This window comes from Numenius arquata, chromosome 4 (genome assembly GCF_964106895.1).
Source record: "Numenius arquata chromosome 4, bNumArq3.hap1.1, whole genome shotgun sequence".
Taxonomy (NCBI): Eukaryota; Metazoa; Chordata; class Aves; order Charadriiformes; family Scolopacidae; genus Numenius; species Numenius arquata.
In genome coordinates, this window is record NC_133579.1 from 45,088,274 (window position 1) to 45,114,034 (window position 25,761).

At 38.3% G+C, this 25,761-nt stretch overlaps 1 protein-coding gene across 1 annotated transcript in view; it reads left to right on the forward strand.

Moving 5' to 3' along the window:
- Nucleotides 1-25,761, forward strand: part of ADCY2 (adenylate cyclase 2) — a 223,165-nt gene that overhangs the window by 185,045 nt on the left and 12,359 nt on the right. The window contains exons 17-20 of the mRNA XM_074146221.1: nucleotides 9,393-9,512; nucleotides 15,475-15,659; nucleotides 17,127-17,211; nucleotides 23,079-23,237. Of these exons, the coding sequence (XP_074002322.1) occupies nucleotides 9,393-9,512; nucleotides 15,475-15,659; nucleotides 17,127-17,211; nucleotides 23,079-23,237 (549 nt within the window). The remainder of the gene's footprint in view (nucleotides 1-9,392; nucleotides 9,513-15,474; nucleotides 15,660-17,126; nucleotides 17,212-23,078; nucleotides 23,238-25,761) is intronic.

A 25,761-nucleotide genomic window follows, 5' to 3' on the forward strand; every position in this document is an offset into this window, starting at 1 on the left:
GTTCTTTAAGTTTGGGGTTTTTTGTTCAGTATGTGTGTAGATATCCAGTTTATGGCCCATGGCTATGCCAGCAGCCTGCATGATAATGGTTGCCAGAGACAGAAATGTAAAGCAGAGCAACAGAAAACATACTGTATAATGGAGACCTCTGCAAACAGGATGCTCAGCAAGAGCTTGGATCTTGGCTAAGTTTATTAAAGAAAAATTTAATTTATAAGGAATAGAAGATAGTTAAATCCCAGGTTTGAATAGTTCAAATCCCTTGCTCCTCTATGCATTGCTTGGATAAACAGAGTATTCCTCAAAGAATGAAATATCTCCTCACAGGATGTATGGAAGACTGAAAAACAAAGCTTTATTCAAATTTGTGACGCTACTCTGCTCATCACAAAATGATCATAATGTATACATTATTGTATTTCACGTGCTTGCCTTTGTTTTTTGAAAAAGGAAAAAAATTCAAAGTTACATCAAAACTTCAAAAGTCTTTAACTACAAGTTTGTTAGGGCTTACCTTTGCTTTAGACATTTCAGCCTGTGCTTGTATTTTCTCTCCTAATCGGGAAAATCCATATAATTCTATTATTCTTTTGTAAGTATAACAAATACAGAGTAGATCTGTCATTACCGTGCATAAATCCTGAATCTTAACGTCCTCATTTATTGTGCATTGAAGGATGTGTTGTCTAATGAGTTGAGCAGTATATGGGATCAAAAAACTTCCTTTTTTTGCCCCATGGGCAAATGCCCCATGATTTATTTCTTCTTAAACTGGTGAAAGTGTTCTGGCTCAGCTCTATATCTGCAAAATGGGAACTGTAATATTTATTTAGGAAATGTTTTCATTACAACCTTAATGCATAGCTATTAGTCACATTTCAAGTGAGTGAGATTTGCACTTCAGTGCTTTTGAAATTGCAACTCTAAGTGCTTCCTTGAGTTGCTGGTACTTTTGTTACTTGAGGTTCATAAAGGACTTAAAGATTGATAATACCTACAATGTTTTATTTTGTTTTCCCACAACATTTCAGGGGAACCTTAGTCAGTCATTTGTTACAGTAAGTACTAAACTTGTCAGAATGATGTAATGATGGAATGTGGACTTTTAAATGTGAACATTTGAAATTTCTGGTAGAACCTTCTTTCCATTTTTTCTATCAAATGATCCTAGTCTTGTTATTGTTGGTTTTCTTTTCAGGAAGTAGGTGTTTTCCTTTCTTTCTCCTGCTTTTTTTAAGGAGAGGAGATAGACTCAAAAACAATTCCATGCTCAGAAATTTAAAATTCAGCTAATTGAATTTGGTGTTGAAGGCTGGTAGAGGAAAAACTCAAAGAAGCAGTGTCTGGAAAATGAGAAAATAAGCTCACTTTTTAGCAGTGAAGGCAGTTAGCAGCGGAAATAAATTATTCTCAAAAGCTCTTGATTCTTCATCACTTCTTGTCTGCAGCTGAAACCTATATGCCTTGATGAACGATAAGCTTTAGCCAAGCAAAAGTTATTTGGCATGCTACAGGACAACACACAGAGATGGCACAGCTTGTAAAATGTAGGTCAGATTAGACTTTCTCTTATTTTGAACTCTATAGACGTATAAGCAGAAACGAAATAACCTACTTGGGTTTAAAGTATATTTTGAGTTAGAGTTTCACTGAATTTCACTGAATTTTTAGAGTTGGAAGGGACCATAGAGATCATCTAGTCCAACTCCCCTTCTGAAGCAGGATTGCCTAGAGCATGTTAGAGAATGTTCTTGCAACCATATGGTTATTTATTAAGTTAAAAAGTATAAAGGAAGATATGGTCAGCAACTCTTTTTCTCTTATACTGAAGTTCTACTTTTGCGTACAGCCCACTTCAAATTTGGCTTTCAACTGGTAAAAAACATTTTAGCAAAAAAAAGGAATTTTTCAGTACATAATTTTTAGAAAAAAATTTAAATTTTATTGGTTCAAGTCCATTTTTATGTGGACTGTATGTTACAGTAAAACTTAATAGGCTATTTTCTAAGATATTTGTGCCTTATCAGTAATGACTGCAGTATTACAACTAATCATGTTCCATGATATTCATGAGATGATAATTTTAAGTACAATTCCCACCTTGAAACTAAACCTTAATAGTTTGACTAGCAAAAATGACTTTAAATGTGATTGTGAAATTTGCATTTCCTTAATATTAATAGCAAATTGTGGGAGAGACTCTGAAGTATCATTATTATATCTCCAAGCAACATGTACTTAATAGCAGAGTCCATTAACTGCATTTATTTCCATGAACTCTTTCAGTAGAAAAAGGCAAAATGTAGCCATTAAGATTTAATGGAGATAAAAAGCGTCTAACCATCCCACACCTAATAAATCATAATTAAGACCAAAATGTCAAATAAAACTCAGTCTTTATGGTCAAGGGACATTAGAAAAGAGTGGGGGTGCAATTTTATTTCAAATTAGCTGTTTCAGCAGACATCTGTACCTAGTCTTCATGTTTGAGATGTATATAGTCATGATCAGTGGAGGGAAGTTAAAAAAACAGCTAATGTGACACAAGTATCAAATACTTCTTAGCTGAAGGGAGAGGGTGACTAATGCTGCTTCCATTGAGCATTAGATCTGGTGCCACATATAGAATAGGGCAGCAATCAATGGCTGACGAAGACTGTTTTTGCGAAGCCGACCTGCATTAAACAGAACATGAGACAGTATATCACAGGGAACAGTGCAGAGCCCTCAGAGAGACAGTAGGATTGCATGACTGCAAAGGGGCGACTCTTGGAAGCTAAATGAATAACTGTATTTGGTACATCAAATGATTTTCCCTCACCATCCTCTGGGATTCATGTGATCTCAGCGAAAGTGGCATGATGAAAGAGCCCTGCTAGAGCTCTTTGTTTCGGTGACTTCTGCATCAAATGCGTGAATGGTTCTTGGCACAGCAGCAGGATCTCAGGGTTATACTGTCCCAGGAAGGTGCCCTGAGTACCAGCTTTCAGAGCCAGGATGTTACTTGCTTTCCTGTCTTCCTTCCAGTGGATTTTCAACCACTGGACTATTTCCTCTGAAATAACATGTCTTTAGAAATGTGAAGACTGACAGAGGTTTGAGTACTTCTGCTCCATTGTTTAATGTCTGTGAGCATGAGCTGCCTTAAATTATGCAAGTATTGGCCCCACGTTGTTCTCCCACTAGTCATAGCTGAAATCTTGTGTTTTAATAATGACAAATAATTAAGCAAACTTGCTTCAATTCTCATAGTAGAAAGTTGGTTTACTTAATATACCTTCCTTTTAGTGTAGCTGTTGATACAGATGCTGACCTTGTTCAGCGCTCTATTCTTAATAGGCGAGCTCTTTGACAGATACGCTCTAATTATGTCCCCACAGTGCCTAGCACATTGAAGACCCTATTTTGGAGGGTGCCTAATGCATTTCTTTTAAGAAGGATAAACAGACACTGCCTAGAGCTTGACCTGGCCTAGGAGATAGAAGGAGAAAGGGGAATGCACAGCTGCAGTCATGTCATTTAAGTGGCACATGCAGGTCGCCATCACAAATCCTTTCCAGGTTATAGATAGAATTTAAGAAACTTACTAAAATCAATATCAGTCTAAGTACGCTGGACTAGCAGAGGTGCACTAGTAGGTGACATAGCAAGGATTTGGCATAAGCTGCCCTGAAATAATGTTTACAGCAGTTCTGGTGTGTTTCAAATGTGTGTGTGGGAGAGAGAGAGTCATGCTGTCACACGATCATTTGCTCCACAAGTCCAGCAAAGATGAACCCACATAAGTGAGCATCACTCTGTATCTATCAAATATCATGATGGTATCTGAGTCTGTAATGGTCCAGCAGGCTCCTCATCTCTCTTATCTAATGCTGTTGGGAGCTTTGAACAAGGCAGTTGCTTGCCACCTTATATTGCCTCTACAGGGCCACCGGAACTTGAATACACGGGGACACATAGATAGTTATGCATTTTCACTTGGCACACAAAATTTTATAAAAAATGAAATGATTGAGCAACTTGAATTTGGTAAGATTCACTATTAACAGGAGACACAACATAGGACACCAAATAATGGAAGTGCATGAGCACTTTGAAGCTAAGAAGTCCTGTACAAACCCAGAGACAAAATGCTCTAAAATTCCTATTCAGTCCAGTCCAGTACTCCAAATCTTTGTCATCCTTTTCCAACTTTCCAGTGTCTCAGTATCACCTCTTGTTTATTCAAATAATCTAGATAGAAACTTATTCCAGATTCTCCTTAATGCTCCTTAATGCCCTCCTAGGGCATTCGTGTGGGTATCTGGGGATAAATTCCTGACTACTCTGCCAGACCAACTGGCATTTTTCAAAGCAAGTGGTGATATGCATTTTGAGAAGAAAGTTCTCCTGAACCACATATTTGGAGAGTTGGTAGAAAAACTGAAAACAAAGAAGAGGTGTCCTGCATGTTTGCCTTAGAGGCTCAAAAAAAGAACAATGCTGAACAAAAGCATCATTGCTTCATTTTTTTGTGTGTTAAGAAAAATGTAAGTCGTCTAGTTCAACCTATATACCAGACTTGCATGCTTCTGCCATACTTGAAAGTATACTCTTCTCACTCTCTTTTGCTGAACAAAAGAGTAGGGGCACAAACAGGAAGAACTGTTTGCAACAGCATTATAAAACTGTAGACCATTGTGTCTTCAGGAGATTGCATAGCTCTTCTGTAACAGCAGAAAATTAATTTCAAGTATAGTTGTGTGTTCATGTGAGGCAAGAAGGTAGGGGGGAGAGAAAGGGATGGTGACAAAGATGTTTTCTATACTTTTCTTTGTAGTCCTCACATGTCCCTTTCCAGTATAATTTTGTATAATAAGGAAGAGGAAACAGCGATGGGATCAAATTAAATGTAAGCTGTGAATTGAGTTGTGGTGCATTTATTGGTAGCATGCCAGACCTTTGTTTTTGCTGTTTGTACTTCCATTCATTAAGCACAGTTCTGCTCTGGAACTGCTGATCTTGGAGCATCTACTTCCTAAAGAGCTTACCTCTGGGCTGTAGAGTTTCTCACTGGTGTACGAAAGCACACTTCTTAGTGTTCTGAGTGTAGCCTATGCCTTCTTTTTGCACAGAAAATGATAGTAGCATTTGTCTTTACAAATAGTTACCACATGACTGCCTGCTACCACTGGATGATAACTACAGTCGAACTGTTTGTGGCACTTGAATCAATTAATTTTGCCTTTTACTCTGTGATTTTACTCTGTGTAGTTCAATGGAAGGGTATTTCCCATCTCTTTCCCTCCTGCCCACCTGTCACAGGGTCAACTCATTCACATAGCAACTATTTAAATTTTACACATTTTATTTTTTATTCCATAATTGTTTACTTCAGTGTGTATTTGATTAGTGCACTTAATATTAAATTCTGCCACCTTTCCTTCTTCTTAGTAGGATGCTATTTTGTGCACATTAATGTGGAAATCAGCCAGCCCACTTGTTTAGTAACCTGAGATACAACCCATTTGACTTGGTCACATTTACAGGCTATTGGAGCATGTTCATTGTGAAACCTTTGTTCTGGTGCCTTTTGGATTGTACAGAAGGGTTGAAAGTACCTAGGTGAGAAAGTTGGCTTTGTTTTCAATAAGATCTAAACTAGTGTATTATGTAGTCTTGTGCAGATTCTTGGTCAGATACTGAGAGATGCACTAACTTGCTTATCCCATGTTGTCGGGGGGGAGGGTCTGTCACCACATGGTTCCTACTGAAAGTAATAGCAGCACAGCAGGTATTTTCATCATGTGAGGGAAAAAACTCAAACTGAAGATTGCAGATTATATGAACACAAGAGAAGAAAGCTGTTAGAATATGAAGTTAAAATGAGAATTTAATGGTAGTGTGCTCAGATGTTCCCTGGCAAACATTTGTATTCATAAAAAATATTGCTTTCATTTGAGTCATTTGAGTAGGTGTGACTGCTTAGTAGGACTGAGCTGTCGCTTACAAAAAATACTATGTTGAAGAATAATATATATCTCTAAAGCATGATAGCAGATGTAGATAACTGATGAGAGACAAGAAAGACAAGTACAAACACATCATTCAGAAATAAGTGTTGTTTGGCTCATGGGAGATGATAACATTTCCATATCCTCTTTTTTTTCCCTATCTATGTTTATTTATGTATTCATAGATAAGCCACATTTCATATAGCATTCTATGTATAGAGATAACTTTTATACGTCAGAAATGCCCTGTACGAACCTCAAAACCAAAATTAAAATGCTGTAATAGAAATTAATGTATATGAATATATATACATCTATATGTATATATAAAATAACTGTGTTTGAGTTCTTCATGGTATATAACTTTTTGCTCTGTGGACATGCATGGGATGGGATTCTGAAACTAAATACTGTTACTTCATGTTTGCAGAAAAAGTAAACGCACTGTTAGTGGGATGTGGAGACTCTCTTTGCCCACCCTTGGCAAATGACCTGGTGAACAACACTTATTAAGATAAGAATGTCAGTGTAAATAGTTGGAACAGGGAGAGGGATTAAAGGCGGCTTTAAAGCTCTCTGGAGGGTGTTTGCCCAAAACTGTTCCTGTTAAAGAGGAAGTCCAGCATCAGCTGCGTTAAACAGAAACCAAGCCACTTCAAAGGGAATTGGAAGCAAAGAAGGAAATAGGGTGGAAAAAAAGGTATAAAAAGAAGCATGGAAGTTCCTAACAGGAGGCAGAGACCTCTGAGTGTAACCAGCTAACTGTCAAAACCTGGTTTGACATTGCATTAAGTTGCCCGTCTGGCATCACACCTCTGCCTCGGCCAGCGAGAGCAGCTTCCCCATCAGACACTGTGAGTTGCTGGCTCTGCAGCTGGTGGGGCAACAGTGTGGACCATGACAAGCAGGGATCCACACCTCAGATTTGTCTGTGTGTGTGAACTCATGGGGCACTTTCTCACCAGCTTGGGTATTAACAATTCATAGGGAGCTGCACATGTGCACATAAAGCGAGAGTACCCACATCACCTTACAGGAGGGGTGTGCAAGTAGGGTAAGCCGCTCTCCCAGAAGAGGGAGTGTTTGCATTTAACCCACACATCTTGTGAGAAGGGGTAGATGTGCATATAACTCTGCATGATAAGAGCTCTTTGGGATCAGTTACAGAAGGGTGTTTCAAGATTTGTAGGTGTTTATTAACATTTTGTAGGGTCTGGTGTTGTGATTTATCTGTTCTATTACTGATACCGATCCTGAATGTATAGTTCACTGATTGCAGTTAATTATGTGACGTTGCACATAAACATGCACATAGAACAAACACAGAAGCATGTTTGTAAAGGAAGACAACCTGAAAGTGCAACCATACAGACAAAGGTGAGCCCATTCTGCATGTTACTCCAGAGGTCGTGCCAACTTCTTGTAAACCAGTCTTGGTAACAGATGGCATATCCATCACCTTCGCAAGTCCATAACCGATCCTGCTTCTGTTGAAGTAAGTGTTACATTGATAATAGTTTCAAACTCTTCTCAGCAGCACCACAAAACTTATCAATGGGTGCTGACCATGGGTAGTGGCTTGGCAGGTTTGGATAGTCTTAAAAAAAGAAAAAAAAAAGTCGCTGTGCAGGTAGTACAGTGCTGGGACACGTTGCCAAGGAAGGAAGATTGTGGGATTTCCGTCCTCAGAAGTTTTCAGGACTTGGCTACACAGAGGTATGGCTGACCAGATCTAGTGTTAGGTAGCAAATCAGTAACCATTTTGATCCAGATCAGATCAAAGTCTGAGTGAGTTTTTCTCTGGGGCAGTAGGTAAAGACAGGAATGGGAAAAGGTGAGTTTTTGAAATTCAAGGGTGAGTTACAAACTGGCTACATACCGAGAACAATGGGTGAGAGGGAGGCGACCTGTGGAGCTCTACAACAGTCAGCCCAGTGTGAATTTTCATATACAGTGTATGAGAGGGACTGTGAAATATGCTGATGAATTAAGGTGACAGGCAATGTCTGTGAAGGAAGGTTTGAGATTTTAGAAAGGAAGAATTTAGCTGAGGGTTTGAGTAAAAGAACTAGGATGAAATTTAGTACAGAGCACAAGATTATGCACAGACCAGTGACAAGAAATTCTGACACAAGTTGGAAGTTCATCAGGTAGAGATGTGATGAGTTCAGGATTTTGATTAATTATGTGGGTTTAATGACAACTCAGCTGAATCATGATAACCATCCATGTGACTGCTCTTAACTCATGGTAAGTATAAGCCACATTTAGCTAAGTGAGCCTCAGCGAAGGAAAACTACCTCACATTTGCTCAGCATGATGTTAGTGGTGGCTGGGATTACGTCAATGTGCAGCAATGTGTTAAGCTGCTATAACTTCATGATCTGTCTGAGCCCCTCTTGCGTGAGGTGCAGTGAGTTATTAAGGTTTTGTAGCTGTGAGCAAGGGAGCTGTCATTCTAGGATATATGAAAACATATTTTCTGCGGAATTAGTATTAATGCTATTGCTCAACTCAGTGATAAAATCTGGGAAGTGTGTTTGCAGTTTCGCTCACCCAGAAGGTTGAACTGGAAGAGGGTGACTATCAGAATGATTAGGGGAATGAAGAGCTTGTTTTCTGGTAATAAACTAGAAAAACATAGATTGCTGAGCATAGTAAAGGCTGGGATGTCATTAAATATTGTCAACACAAATAATAGGGAGAGAAAGGAACAATCTGAAAGCTAAAGGGTAAGATGAGCAGAAGTAGAAAGAAAATATAGGAACTGGCCGTGAATAGTCTAAGTGGTGAGATTCAAAGCAGTGGAATTGATGTAGCCAAATCTAACTCATTAAGAAAGCACTAGATCTCTACACCAATGGATACTGTATGATGGTGGCTACATGTGACATCAGCTGGCTGAATTTGATGACCCAGGAGATACTGATTCCACTCTTCTGTTTCAATAACAGTACCAATATTATTGTAGTTGTTATTATGAGAAGGATTACATCTGTGTAAATGAACTTTAGTAAAGACTTCTTACTCTTTCTTTAATTCTTCCTGTGTTTAAATAAGATTTGGCTGAAGTAAACCCAGGAATTATTCATATTGAGTTTATTTCATCATTGTCTCTTGTTTTTGTGAGCTTCTGATATATGAAAGTAATATAACAAAGAGCCTTTCGTCTTTTATTCAAATGGAGAGTGTCAGATGGAGGTTAACAAAGTCGTTTTTGTTTGAGCATGCAGGAACAAGTAATCAAGTGATGTCATTTTCCCTTTTCTATTTCACTTTCCAGTGAAATACCAAAGTTAAATGATTATTGGCAAGGCTTTCTCCGCTTCTCCATTTCTCTTCTGTATTTTGACCTTAAACAGCTGACAAGCTAATGGATTATACATTGTTTTTCTCTAGTTTTTCCTGGATAATGCTGTGAAAGCTTTTCCCTCAGCTCTTAATTCAACAAACGCAAGTTTTCCTAATTCAAGTAATCAGACACGGTGGTGTATACAAAACAACTGTTTTTTCCTACCGGTAAGTTCATTTTACATTTCTTTGTTTGTTTACAACAATTACACTAAATTGACTGTTGCCAGATCTGCTTGAAATTAAACACCCACCAGTTTTTAAAACTGCAGCAAAAGCTTGATTTTTTTTCAGTCACCTGAAACTGCATATGAAGGAAGTGGGAAGCTAAAGGAGACTAATACTTCCGAAAATAGCGGGTTTAATGAATGTCAGGTTAAAAAGCAGGAAACAGTCTGATGACTAAGAAGCGTCTCACCCATGCCAACAAATGGGCATTACAAGATTTCAGGAGAACATGCAGCGACTGCAAAGCAGACTGGGCACTGAAAGCTCCACATTGTTGTCAGTGAGAAAACCAGGTTGATCCGCAGACAGGTTTCACAAGGACCAGTGGTAGACTTGAAAATATTCACCACTTTCACTATTGGCCTGGCAGTAAATGTGAAATCTGTGATCAGCACACTTCTGTCATTGCATGTTTGATTAAGAGGTGGAGTGAGAAGGGGGAAATGCAAAATTTCCCCCTGTACTCGGCACTGGTGAGACCCCACCTCGAGTACTGCGTCCAGCTTTGGGCCCCCTACCACAGGAAAGACATTGAGGTGCTGGAGCAGGTCCAGAGAAGGGCAACGAAGCTGGTGAGGGGTCTGGAGCACAAGTCTTACGAAGAGAGGCTGAGGGAGCTGGGGTTGTTCAGTCTGGGGAAGAGGAGACTGAGGGGAGACCTTATCGCTCTCTACAACTACCTGAAAGGAGGCTGTAGAGAGGCGGGGGTCGGTCTCTTCTCCCAAGTTACAGATGATAGGACAAGAGGCAATGGCCTCAAGTTACGCCAGGGGAAGTTCAGGTTAGATATTAGGAAATATTTCTTTACTGAAAGGGTTGTCAGGCATTGGAATGGGCTGCCCAGGGAGGTGGTTGAGGCACCATCCCTGGAGGTATTCAAGAGAGGAGTTGACATGGTGCTTGGGAATATGGATTAGTGTTGGGTGGTGTGGTGGTGTGTGTGGTTTGTTTGTGGGTGTTGTGTGTTTTTTGTTTTTTTGTGGTGGTTTTTTTTTTTTTTTTTTTCATCGGTTGGACTAGATGATCCTAAAAGGTCCCTTCCAACCTAGGTGATTCTGTGATTCTGTGATTCTGTGATTCATGTACCACTGTATAAACTGTTTGAAAGATCTGAGCTGGTTTGAAGAAGATGTCCTGGTGTGAGCAAAAGCACAGTGGCACATGCAAGAAGAGGGGGAAGGGCATTCCTGCAAAAAATGGGATCTGTATCCTAGAGAGCAATGATTCTTAGTGGGATTACGAAAGACCTGCAGCTGAAGTCTTTGGATGAATAAACAGGAGGCAGTGAGAGGAGAAGGGAGATTATTCTATCTCTATGCAGAATTGATGAGACCAGTACCAGAATGGTGTGTGCTGATTTCCACGCAATATGTTTTACATGAAACAGCTATTCACTATGTCAAACTAAACAATCCTAGGCACACACGAAAGCAAGATGTTAATTATTTTTAGAACTCTCCTGGTAAAAAAACAATTGCAGTAACTGCAGCACTTACGAACTTTCAGTATCTCCCTCATAAAGCAACAGCAGAGCATAAGTTTCATATTCATGAGTTTCTTATTTTCTTTTGGCCCTGATATCAAGTTATCTTTGTTGTCAAAGAAGTGATGCAGTCCTTCTTCCAGCCTCTGCATACATTCACACTCACAAGCACACAGAAATAAATTCTTCCAAAGTTTTTAAATATATTTTTGCTTTTATAATTAGCAGGTTTTCTAGTCAGCTTTTTTAAATATTGTTTGCTATAGTTTTAAACATCTTTAAAGGTATTTTATTTTCTTTTATACCAGTAAATTTTCCAACAAGCATCTGAAGGATATAGTTTTCATAAATTATACATATTATTAAGACTTAATCTGCTGTTTTTCAAAAAAAATTTGTGTGTCTTTTTCTTTTGTTTTCCCATATATAACTTAGGTGTTTGTTAGATCTTCACATAATTTGGCACATTTAAACCACATATAAACAGTGGTTTATAGATTTTAAACTATTAAAATGCATTCTTTCATCAAAGAAACTTTGATAAATTAGCACAAAAATTATGTTAAAATGTCACTTCTGATAATAATAAATGAAAAGATTAGGTTGGCTAAAATTTTTAAACACTTTTTCCCTCACTTTTTTTATTAGACAACTCTGAAATGCATATCATTTTCATCCTCAGGCACTGCATAACTTCTAGCTTGAAAAAGCTACAAATGCCTTCTGAGTTACTAATTTCTGATTTTTTTTTTTTTTTTTTTAGATCTGGAAATAAAATGATACTGTCTTTACTGAATGAGATATTGAATACTTAAGCTGGCAAATGTTTGTTTCCTTAAATTAAAAATTCAATTGAATCTGTGTGTTAGCTTTAAGCTTTATTCATGCAGATGAACTTCCTGTGATTTATGACAGTGAACCTGACAGATTTATTGACTGTCATCTAAAATGAGTGAATAAGAGATTTCTGAATTATTTCAGCCCCAATAGAGTTTTCTGAGTTGTATTGCTTGCTTTATTGCTCTTTTTAAAGACTTAAGAAAGATTATACATAGGGACTTTGTTTGTGTTTAGTTATTGATTAGTTTTGCTATGATGCTTCTGTAGTTTCCATATAATAGGAGTTAGGCCTGGGAGATTTCAAGTTCTGCATATCTCTTCCTGTGACAAAATACAGTGTGGTATCAGTGCTGCCACCTGCACATGTTAAATAAATAAAAGTGATGATACTGACTTCTGAAAGATGCAGTTTTGGAATACATTTTATTTGACTAGGGAATTCCAAAATTACTTTATTTTCAAGTTTTTCTCCATAGACATATTGGAGTTTAATCCCTTTTTGCTTTAATAAAGATTTTTATAACGACAGAAGTCTTAAATTTTAAGAGACCAAATGCACTGGGCTGGAGATAAGATCCTAAGAGTGTAGTGCACTGGTGCAAGGCACTGGGCCTGTGATCCTGGTAAGAAAGGCACTCAGACTCTGTAAGGTATTGGTTAAAATACCATTTATTGGAGCTAGCACAGGAAGAAAAAAGAGGGTATATGGTGATGCAACCCTTCAGGTGCTGGCAACTCTGAATCATGCACCACCGGATGGTCCTCCAGTCAAGGGTGGCATGAGGTGCAGAACCCATCTGTGGAGAGGTTACCCAGTGTTTTCCTCTTTTGAGCTCTTACAGGATTTTCTTAAAAGGAAACATTTCTATTCATCATTTTTGCTGTCAGACAAAAATGATGTCTGTGAGAACTTGCTGTTGCAGTGTTAGATAAAGTCGAAGCCACACAGATGGGGTAACCACTGCTACCACATGAGAGCTGCCTGAGGGCTCCGTGGTTGCAATAAATTGGCTGAGCTGGTTGAGGTTATCCCACGGCCCAGGGATACACAGAGCACAGCACAGACCTGCGTCTGCTCGGCTTCACTGCCATGTGGATTGCTAACTCCTCAGCGTGCAGTGATCTTTCAGTCAGGGTCACAACAAAGGATTGGTATCACTGCAACTCTCCGCCTTGGAAAAAGCCTCAATGCCTGTGTAGTCTGAGCCCTTTTTATTCTTCTGTAGGTTGCGCAGAGGTGTAGGATGAACGAGCCTGGAACGGGTCTTCACTAAGAAACAAGCCCAGTGTACCTGCACACAAAAGCTGTAATTTTTTCCCAGCTGGGCATTAATACTTCTGTAGTAAAGTTCATTTTCATTTGATGAAGTGAAAGCAGAGCACTTGCCCGACAGGCTGCCATTTGTCTGACAGCTTGCAATTTTTGTGCTTTGATGAACGCCAGAGCTCTCATGCTATCTATATGACAGTAATTCCACCAGTCACGATTTTCTGTATGGCTACTGTGACTGTTCCTTCACCAAATTGTTGATGTTTTCCAGTGTCTTTCCTGCTTTGTAGCTGCATGCATCTGTCAGAGAAGCTAGGTAGAATGTCAGTTACCTTATTCCTCTGCACTGTATCCTTTGAAGCATTTTGGCTTGCAGTTCCTCCTCTGATTTTTTTGCAAGCCCTTTTTCCGAAAAGTTGAAAAGGTCAGAGAAGGGTTCAAGCTACGATACTTTAAGCATCTACTAAAATTTGTACATTCTGTTATTAAAAGGGTGAAATTTCAGTTCCTTTGACAGAAATTGAAAAATTTATTTGCAGCATTGAGCACTGAGAAACAATAGCCTTGAATAGCCTTCTAAGATACAGCTGGGAAAAGGTTTATTTAAGGTGGCATTTTCAAAAAAAAGTTTCATAACCTGGTGTGGCTGTTCAAGCACGGCTGCCTACAGACTCACTTCTAGATCTGCTTGTTGCTTACTGGAATCTTGCATTAAAATACACAGTATCAGAGTCTGCATTCTTAAATGTGTGCCTGCGCCTCTCTTCTCTAATCCATCCACCCTTGTTTGAAGTCTTGGCTATGATCATGAAGGACATGGTTTAGTAGTAACTTGGCAGTGTTAGATTAATGGTTAGACTTGGTGATCTTAAAGGTCTCTTCCAACCGTAATGATTCTATGATTCTAAGATTTTCAATGTCTAGTTTATGTATTCCTATGGAACACTAACAAAGACTGTCTATTCCACTTGAAAGTTTCTTGTTCTTTGTCAAACTGCATCCAGTTGCAGATTCAAGACTGCCTTTTGTTTGCTTATTTCTTTTTGGAAAACTAATTTCACAAGTAGAATGCCTTACAGAGTAAGAAATAGATGCTGCTATTTTTACGTAACACTGAATTTAGAGTGTGACCTCCTGTGGAATGCAGCCATCAGAGAAGTTTTATTTTTGGTGATTCTGAACAGCAGGTCTTTCTATTTCTTATTTCCAGCAGATCTGCAAGCAAATTACAGTAATGGCAGAGATTCACATGGCAGATCAATTCTGTCTGATGGGTGCTGTGAAAATTATTCTTCTTAGTGATCCTCCAAAATTAGTATACTGTAATTCAGGTTCTATCAAAAGTACTGCCATCAACAAGTCAACAGTAGCCTGAAAATAGCATATCTTGAAATAGAATGCTTTGTAGTTTCAGAAAAGATAACTTCCTTGCAAGGTCCAGGACTGTAATTTTCAGGAAGCGGTTTTGGCAAAGGTGCTGTATGTTAAGAACTAAGATAATGATTCTAGTGAGAATGTATTATTCCTGTTTTAGCATTCATTTTGATGTCCTAATCCATGTCCAGAAAGTATCCATAGAAAATATTTTTCCAGGAATTTAACTTCAACCATACATGTTTTTGTTGATATATATGACAGGAAAGAAAAGGGTTTTTTTAATAACTGACTGTGTTCTTATATAGTCAGAGCTCAGGAGTATTTAGCAGGATTTCTTTATATTTATATTATGCATAGACCATGTTAGTAATTTTATATTCTGCATATCTTAGCTTTGTTTCTAGAGTTTGTGAAATTGCATATCTATGAGGTTCATAACTGTGTATAGCATCAATTTATAAATACTGCAAAGGTAGGTAATGAAACTGTTCGTTTTCATACCTTTAGACATTTTACCTTGACCCTTATTCTAGTAGTACATATAGGGTAGTTACTGGACTCAAACACAAGTGAAAAACATCCAGTGGCACAGGAATAAATCTCTTGTCAGTCTGCTGGCAGTAAGCTCTTGCATTAGCCTTCAACACCAGCACTGGTGTCCCACAAATAGGCACTCCTTGCTGCTGCTGAGGAGTAAATCAAAAATGACAAAGGGTGAAAACTAGTAAGAAAAAGGCTCTATTTTATGAAATGCAAACACCTGGTTGTTATTGGATCTCTGTAAACCATAATGTCCCACGTTGTGATAGATTCCATGCTTAAGTGGTCAGTCAATAATTTGTTTTTTAAACTAGCCTAAGCATTTTATTATGTATGATTTCCTACTCAAGAACCAAAATCTAAATATTTTCCATTTAATTTTTCTTTGCCAGTATTTTATATACAGCTGCATATTAGGACTCATTTCCTGTTCTGTTTTCCTGAGGATAAATTATGAGTTGAAAATGGTGATAATGTTGATTGCATTGGTGGGCTACAATGTTATCCTTCTGCACACTCATGGGCCCATGCTGGATGATTACAGCAAATTTATGTATGCAACGGCATCTCTTAGAAGGTAGGTCCTTCAGTCCTTCTGAAATTAATAGCATACCTATGGCAGTTCTTATCATAGAATATGTCACAGAACAGATTTTTTTTCTATGTGTTTGACTATGTGATCTACAAATCACAATTTAAAATCATCGTCATGCTGCAGTTAATATATGAATTGATGTCACACCTCAGAGCTTTAGAATAAAATAAACAAGTCTGGACAAGGTGTTTAAATTAAATACTATAGGAAATAGAGTATGGTTTAATTTGCCTTTTTGTAATAAAGAGCATTAGGAAGAAGTCATCATTAAAGTTGTTCAGGCCTAAGGCAGAACGTAATTAAGGCTGTTAAAGCATATTTGCTGCAAGTCATAGAAAATCAACTTCCTCAGAACTAGTACATTGTCTTAAAAGTTTACAAATGCAGTGTTAGCTATTGAAAAAATACACCAACAGTTTGGATTTTTTTGCTGTGCTTGCAAATTTTTATGCTAAATTTTCAGTGAGACTGCTGAAATCTTTGTTATAGGTGATAATATATAAGACAAAATTATGATTTTAATTCTAAGTATTTCTGTGTAAAATAATTTCTGGACACATGTAATTTCTACCTCATTTTCAAAAAAAAGAGGTAGGCTGAGTGTGCTGTGCATATAACTGAATATTCAGAGTAGAGGTTCAGTACCCTTTTTTCCTGTGCTGTAATCTGCTTGAGATCTATAGGAAAAGAAACAACACAGAAACAACCATGGAAAAGGATCTGAATTAAAAAACAAGTGTATGTTTTCTTTGCTCTTAAATCTAAAGATTAATAAACAAATCTGTGATGGGATGGAGCACCACGTGACATGTTAGATTTAGCACGTGTTTCTGGCAGCCTTGATTTTGCCAGTCAAGCTGTGTGTCTGTTGGTATTTTCCTTCCTAAATCTCTCACCAAGGTTCTTCTTTCCGTGGCATCAGTAGGAGAATGCTAGTGCAAACTGTATCCCATTACCTCTAGCATCTTTTCCCAATGCAGAGTATTTAGTCAACTCTGTACAAGATCTAGTTTGTACCATCTGTAATTCTGAGGTGAAAAGGCTTGGGAGTTAGGTGCTTTAGTTTCTGTTTCTTCCCATTTATTGGATATGGTCAAGCTCTCCATTATGGAAGTAGTATTATTACCTAAAAAATTTTGTTTCAATCTGCCTGTATAGAGTAAGCACCAAATGCTCTCCATTTGTAAGCAAAAAAGGATATTCCTTTAGTAAATCCTCACCTTATTACTGGACTTCAAAGCATAGGCACATTTACACAGAACATAGTAGAAGTAATTAAAGCTACATAATGGAAATAATAATATTTCTCCAAATAAGAAAGCATAGCATATTTAAATGGTCTTAATTTAAATGCCAGAAAGTAGTATAAGTTGTGGTGTTATTCTTGTGCTAAAGTAATTTTGTTTTAACTTTTGAGCCACTTGCTTTACTTATGTTTTTATTTTATAGGCCAGGAATACTGAAAGACCTGAAGACAATGGGCTCAATTTCTTTGTTTATATTCTTCGTCACATTACTGGTTTTGGGTAGACAGGTAAGATGCACACTTCTCTTCATCTGCATTAGTGGACACAATGCCAGCCTCCACACGCAGCCTCCCACTTTCTCAAGCAATTTTTAGATTTTCTGACAAACACCTTTATTCTGTTCTGCCCCACGCTGTTGCAAAGGAGTGTCATAAGCATATAAAAAGCTATTTTCTTTATTACCTTCCAACGTGCCCTTAAAACTCACCAATAACTATCATTGAGACTGTAGACATTATGCTGATAGTGTGCTGTAACTATTGCTTGTCATGCTGACCAATATTGTCTCATAGCTTCCTAGTGTGCTCCCATCTGTCCGCATCCATCTGCTGTCTCCCTAGTTGCTTAATTACAAGCTATTTTCTTCACAGTTATTACCATTTGATGCAGACACAGAAACAATGTAGCATGTACACAGAAGTGTACCACATGCTGAGCCCACAGTTGCACTAAAACTATGACCCAACAGGAAACTACTCTTTTTATTACCCAGTTGTGCTTTTTCAGTACAAACGTGATATCAATGGTCTTCCCCTCTACAAAGCTGAGGGCAGGTACAAGGGCAGTTCTCTCTCTAAATCCTCGGGCCTGTACGTGATCCATGGCTAAAAGCTGTGATTCCAGCCAGTTGTACCAGGAACAATGCAGTGCGCAAAACAGGGCTCTGAGGTGGAAGAGGCAATCCATGTGAGGTCTCATGAGCAGCCTGTACCTCCATAGCCTGCAGCATTGGGAATGATCTTATCCCATACCGTCTGCAAATCACTCATTTACATTACAATTCCCCAAAACATAATGACTGTCATTTAAATTGCCAAGCAGGCCCTGCAGGTTACCAGAGAAAAAATTCTTATCTGGCAGCTTCTCCAGTATTTGTTGTAGTGGGGAACATCCTTCCTGAATTGGAAATTACATTCTTTATCTGCCTTGCTGCCAGCACCATATTAGAGTTTGCTCATTTGATGACAGTAGCAGAGGGTGTGGCTGGAGCACAGCTACTTAGACTCAGAAAAAGGGATAAATACTTCATCACACCAGTTGAGAACCTTTAGTCCCTGTCAACCAAGGTGTCAGATGGAGGTGGTGCATGTGATACCAAGAAAAAAGGAGAGACACCAAGAAAAAAGGAGAGAAGGAATGTCATCTTCACTGGGCAAGGAGAGTATTTCTTTGTGGGCTCAGTCATGTCAACAAGAAAGTTTGTTTTGCATACAACAACTTGTGTGTTGTTCCCTGTCACACCAATTGAAAAATGATCCTGTAATGGAAAAAGTCTTTGTTTTCAGATCTGTAGGTCCAGGATCCTTGTCATGATACCACTTGTTTGTCGATCGTCAGTCTGTTGCCTTTGATTTTTCTGCTAAATTATTTTCCCTCAAAAAAGGAGAAAAAAACCTCTGTGTTTTCAAACACTCTCAAGCAAAGTCTAAATGATAACTAGAAAATGTTATGAACTAATTTTTAATACATACCTGGCATAAGACCTGCCATTTTATGGTGCTGTTAGTGATACTGACTGGTGGGAAATGCTTGGGAAAAGAATAGGGGAGGAAGTGAACCTTCGTAGAGCGACCCTTCCAGGGACATAGGCTTCCCACCTTCTGCCAGTTGGCATTTCTGTGGCAATGTTTAATAGCTATTTGTTGCTCTGCTTTCTGTTACACTGTCTGATCCCTTTTTAACCCATTTTATCTTCCTGATCTTCCCAAAATTGTCTGATAATAAATTTCACAATTTGATAAAAAGTCATGTGAAAGAAGTGTGAAATCTTCTTGTTTGTTTTTAAACTTTCTGCTTGCTGCTTTCATTGCGCTTGCAGAATGCTATCAAGCCATTTTTGCAATGTAGGCAAAGTAAAATTCTTCTTTACCCTTCTTCCACAGAGGGTTATATGCAACTAATTTCTCTTTTTGCTATTGCATTTTTCTGCCTTGCAGATCATAACACATCTTTGCTCTTCTCTTAATATCTGATTATTTTAACAATGCTAAAGATAATAGCCAATGATGAAAAGGGTGGTCTTTCCATTTCCCTTAACCTGGCATTGACGCTCCTCTGTCGCCAAAGTGAGGAACCAGAAAGTTCATCTAAACAAAGAATGAATGCTTTCCTGCAAGGCGAGCTCTGTGAACCTGCTCATCGCTGGTCAGCGAGATGCCTGTCCTGATGCAAAAGGAGGAGGAGGAATGTGTGTCTCTGGTTGGATGGGGATGAAGAAAAGGAGAGCTAGTATATCACAACATGTTATATAAGCCAACTTAATTCTCAGGTCCAGCTAATACTTTTAGCTGCACAACCAGCATCTCTACTGAAAGAAGTAGGCCTTCCCTCAGCTACTCATTCTTATCCTTGTACCTCCTCATTTGTACTGGCACAGCTGCCTGTGGAGTTGTACAGTGGCCCAAAATGGGGAAATGATCTGGCTTAAAAATCAATGCTGAAAAAACGGTTGGCTTTCAGCCAGATCTATTTCCTGATCTGGTTTTATGGTGTAGCTGCAGCAATGCTTGTGCCAAAAGAATGAGCATAGGACGGGGGTCAGCCACCAGAAGTCATGCCAGCGTAGGCTACAACCATTCCCTGGCACTAAAATCAAGTGACACATTTCATTCTGCATGCATTCCATTAGAGTTATTTGAAAATGGGCTGGCAGAGACAAATGATATCTTGAGAATGGCGACTCTTGCACCCTGCCTAGGCATTGCCCAGAAGAAAGCAGATCAGTATGGGCTAGACTGTGTAAAGAGTATGCTCACGTTTAAATACTGTTGAGCATTAAATCTCTCTTATGGCCCAGTTTGAATTACCAGTATTGACACAGCCTGTGAATTCCTTCCTCATCAGTACCTAAAATTACACATCCCATTACTCTGTAGGCTAGGTGAGTGTTTTGGTTTTTCCCACGATTGATTATACTGAGCTTATCAACAGTGAACTTCGTTGGCTGTTTTACTGCTCAGATGTTTATGGCAACTTTCCTCAGCTGTGAAAACTGTTTTTTTTTGTAGTCTCTGTTCTGTTTTTTAGTGAGCTTTTATTCTGTGAGAGGATCCTTCTCAGATAATGTAGTCTTTTCAAGAGCCTCTTCTGAAAGAATTTAATGAAAACTTATTTCAAACTTCACTCCTATTCACATGCCTATTGACTTCTTTGTAACAGATGAAGGCATGTTTACAGAAGAGGTGTCAACTCTTCCCCATTGTATCAGCTTTAGTTAATATGTCTAAATAGCTCTTTTCCTTAGCATAGTTTTTTTCCAAAGTACCTTGCTGTATTGTTCCCAGGGTCACACCAGTTGTTTTCCAAAGATTTGCTTTATATCCTTAGCATTTGTCAGTTCTCTGACACTGTGGCTGTTTTGAATGAGCAGGCTATCCACCATAAGATTCAGACCAGCAGCTTTTCATTTTGGTTACTTTAGAGCTGATGACTTGTTGTTGATCAACTTATTAATGTATTCTAAGACATCTTCTGCTGACGCTCCATGTTGAGACAGTTTCTCAGATTTGATGTCTGCAAGTAATGGCTGTGAGATGAGACTCCTTAGCTCCCTCACCTGAATGAAACCCCAGGTTTAATTTCTAGTGATCTCAAGTGCTTTGGTGCTGTCTTTGCTGCTCCTTTGCTGAATGCCATAGCATTCATCTCCCCTGACTGTAGACACCTACAGCGTAGGCAGCTACTCTCAAGCTGCTTATCTTGGCTTTCTGTGTGACATTCTTTCAGTAAGGATAATTGGTTCGTTGCCTCACTCAGGCAAATATTGAAAATAGACCCAGGTGAGTGTCCCATTAAAATTTAAAAATACAGATAAACCCATCTCTGTGCAGCAAATGAGACATGAATCAGTTCTTGTTGCACTTAACCGCTTTTGCCCAATAAGTTACCGCTGATTTGAACCTCTGGGTTTGCATTGCATTGCCTTGCACAGATGCATTGTAGTCTCTTGTCCTGGAGGAGGGCAATTGCTCTGTGGTGCCTGAAGGAACACAGTGTCCTTCATGCCTCCCTGGGTGTTCCACTATGCTCACCCGCTGGGAAGTGCTGTCAAGTAAAGCAGCATAAGGTGAAGAAGGAAAATTTTGTATTTGAAGGATAGTGTGACTGCAGATGTCTAAGGTCCATTCTGAGATATTTTCATTCTGATACGTTGAAAAGGTTCTGGAGATAACATGTAAAATAGGAAACAACCTGGGTTTTCATATTACTGCAAGGCTACAAAGATTGAACAGGATCTTCAATGACATGCATACTAAATTGGCTAGATCATACAAATAAAAAAAAAAAAACATGATTTAAAGTAATTTTTAATAAGGTAGTGCTTTAAAAAAAAAAAAGTCTGAAATTGAAATGTTCATTTTGAAATATGATAGGTTGACTTTTTTAATTTCAAAGCAAATTGTAGAATACATTCTGCTTTATTTTTTTTATTTCTGAGTTCTGTGCCATTTTTTGTGGGAGCCTAAATTTCATTCAATAAATAATAAGGCAGTAAATAAATTATCTGTTTAATATTAGCTCTTAAAGAAGAAATATATGCTTTTGAAGACTTCATCTTATCTAGCACCTTTTCTTTTCAATACAAAGTTGGTACAATGTACGGATACCTAATTTCAGTTTTATGCCAGGCATCCAGTTTACTTTTGTCAATTTATGCAAATAATCCTGACATCCCAGGTTTTTATTGGATTTTTTCTGCATGAATACGATTGGTGCCATTTGACTTTATCATCTATGTGAGGTACTTGGATGTATAAATATATAATATACATATTTAAAAGCTTGCCAAATCATTTTAGTACCATCTTATTTCAACTTTCCACTCTAGCTTTGGCTGTGATCTCAACAAAGTTTGTATCAATCATTTTGAGCTGTGACAGCCACCGTCCAATCAGAAGGGCTAGTCTAAATTTGATGTGATGCTTAGTGACCGCTAATACTAGCTAGCATTTTTAGTTTTTTCTGTAATTAGATTGTGATCATAATCATGTTTTCCTGGTCAATAACATTGTCTTCATTGAGGCTGCATGATAGCATTAAACCAGTGGACTACATTGAAATAGCTCTTGATTTATATCAGCTCAAATGATATAGTCAGGCCAGTGGAGGCTTTACTGTAGAAATATTGCCATAGAATTTATCACAAAACATTGACAATACTGAAAAGAAGTAGAGAGAGCTCCAAAAAAAGCATTTTATTAATTTCTCAACTTCTTTTTAGTCAAATGGGACAAAAAGAAAAGAAGGGTAAAGTATTATAGAAAGCAGTAAAAAAGAAAAAAAAGAAACACCAAAAAAAAACCCCAACCCCAAACAAACCGAACAAAAAAAGCCCTCAACAAAACCAAAACTGGGTTGGCCCAAATGACTGGGCCGTTTTTGACAATCTGATAATGATGTGATGAACTGAAGGCATATCATATCAATAGGCTGCTTTTCTCTTGTACTACCCACTTTTTACCAGGCTGATTGCATGACATAAGTTCAAGTTGGTAAAAGTTCGGGTCTTCCTGGAATGCCCATCATTGTAAGTGAAATTCTACATTTCAGATAAATAAGACATCATATTAAGTTGCAAAGCTGCAAATTGTTTCCATAACCATGTTTGATTTCTGGAATGAAGCCTGAGAGTAAATAAATGCATCTTCCATTTTTTAAAGCACCTTGTAACTTTATTTTTTTTTCCTGTGCCTTTTTATAGGCCTTTTTGTTGGGGGGGAGCTTATTAGTTTGAAGCAAAGTATGTGTAGTGGCTTAAGTGGCCAAATAATAGCCTTGTAGGGGTGGTGTACTATGCTTATTTTGTCTCTTAAACCTGTACTCCATCAGGACAAGATGCCTATTGTTTCTTTACCTCTGTGTCCTCTTGTAACAGAATGAATATTACTGTAGGTTAGACTTCCTGTGGAAGAACAAATTCAAAAAAGAGCGGGAAGAGATTGAAACCATGGAGAACCTGAATCGGGTGCTTCTGGAGAATGTGCTTCCAGCCCACGTAGCTGAACACTTCTTGGCAAGAAACCTGAAGAATGAGGTCAGCCATGTCTGTATATCCTCTGCTCTGTAAGAAAGCAGCATGTCCTGGAAATAACACTTAATGCTGATTTGAACAGTAGGTCCATACAGTGAGATTGTAGATTTACAGTCATTTTCAGTGACTGTACACTGAAAGTACACTGAAAGTGACTGTTTCACTTTACAGTCCCTTGCCTATCTGAAAGGCTTGCTTTACACCACCGAATGCACCTTAATACCTTGAAGTAAAAAATGTGAAATTATCTGTGGCAATGCACTTTGCCTTTCGAAGGAAGGGAAAAAAGGGTGTGGAGGAAGAAGCAGATCGTTGAATCAACACAGATTTGAATTTAAATTGTATGCATTCAGATACCTTTTTTTTTGTGATTAGAGCGGAGCTGCATCAAGGTTCTAAATTTTCTTCTGGTGACTGGAGACCTGGATTACTGGAGTGAAAATTAACCTTTTCCCTGAAACAGCAGCTATGTTAATTCTGGAAGGGGGTTCTGAACACTGAATTACCTGTTTATTTGCTGCTTAAGGACCTAATCCAAGCACCAGAAAAGTCAAACAAAAGACCCTGTCAACAATGGTAGAAATGCTCCTAATATTGCTTTAAAGTTTTACTAAAGCCAAAACAGATGAAAAAATTTATAGAGTAGTATTTAGCAAGAGCAGCAGTTATAGAGATCTTAAATGCAATAGTTTTAGTTACTTGTGATTACTTGTGCATACCAAACAATTGTTCCAAAACTGAGAAAAGAGAGGAGAGGGCAACTTTAAGCATTCTTTTTTGATCTCGGGAGTTGAAAAGGCCACTGTCTTCCCTTTCACTGTGGTTTGTATTAAGCAGTACCAATCAGTACTTTGTATCAGTACTTTAGTACTACCTGCAAATATCCATTTGGTAGCTAACATCAAATGAAAACTGCTGTGGGGTTCCTTTGAATCCAGCGAAGACCTTGGCTGGAAGCCATGTTGGCTCAGCTCCAGTTCTTAGTTCAGGCATTAAACACAGCAAACCATCAGGAGATTGCTTTCTCATTTATGTGCTATTCCATCTCAGCTCCCCAGCAGAGCAACACCATCTGCTCACCTTTGTATTGGCAACTGGATTTATATTGTCACCCCTCAAGATTCTTAGGTTGGCGTAAGCTTTAGTAAATTTAGTAAAGATGAGAAATTGTAATGTGCTGAGCTCTCCTATCATGTCAGCTGAAGTAAAAATGATTTGACATGGTTTTAGTGGCATTTCTTTAAAAAAAAATAATATTTGAGTTGTTTCTTGTTTAGTTTATCTTTAAACACAGTTTTCAAAGAGGGAAGAACCTTTCAAATTCCTGGAGATATTCAGGAATATAAGCATCTGGCATATCTTAAAATTTGTTTCAATGTCAGCAAGGATGTGTTGAGCCTTAAAGGACATTCTGTATGTGTGTGTGTGTATACACCTAAGAATATGTTAGGACAGATCAAGCCTTTGTTTTCTTTGTGTGGATATTCAGGTAAATAGATACTGAATTGAAATTTGTCCATGTTTTCCTTATTGCAAACATTCATGTTAATATGGTTTTATGTATATTCTTTTCTGTTTAGACCAGATTTTGAGATGAAAATCAATCTAACGGGTGAATAGTCTATTTCAGAATACTACTCCTCTTAGAATTTTATGCCTGCAGCTGTATGGAGAAAAAGGAAGACAAAGTATGCTGCTGAAGAACAGGCAGCAGGAATGAAAGGGGGGAAAAATGAGTGGATCAATGCTGACTCGGAGTAGTGGGACTGTGCTTTTAGACAACCAACAAAGGTCTTTTCATAACAGGATGCACATTGACTAATGCTGATATGGTAAAAGCAAGTTACTCCAGAGCAAAACCTAATAAAGGTTTGTTTGCTTTACTAGAACCTCTGGAACTGGGTTTCTGCTTACAGTCTGTATGCTGGGTACCAAACAGGGTGCTTTGCAGCTGAGAGAGAGAAAGATAGGAACAAATATAAAATGAAAAGCAGGAAACAGGGCCAGGATTAACTCTATCTGCACATCACTTGTGCAGTCTTTTCCTTTATGCTGTTAGCATTCAGATCCCCTATTAGTAAAAAGTGCTCAGGAGCTTTTGTGCTGCAAGCTAACTGGCAAGCACATTACTGAACAAGAGAAATCCTGTTTCATTGGCTGTAGGATGGAGTCAGCAGCGTACTTAGAGCAGAAATTCTGTCCCAGAGAAGCTGATGCCATACACAGTTATAATGGAATCAGTTTGTCTCCTCCATCCCGAGAAGGTCTACAGGCACTCAAGAAGAAGAGAGAGCCAACCAGCAGAAATTCAGATGTTATCAAAGGAAAACAAAAGGGAAAAACAAGAGATTGACTGCAGCAGACAGGATGATTTTGTTGAAAGAAGCAAAGCCATTCTTCCTGGAATGGTGTTGCATTTAATTTTCTAATTAAACAGTTTGGAGAACACTGTTTCAAGAGAAGTACTCACAGGAAAATTAAGACACCAAGTTGCCACTGCCTTTATTATTATGTATGATCAAAATAA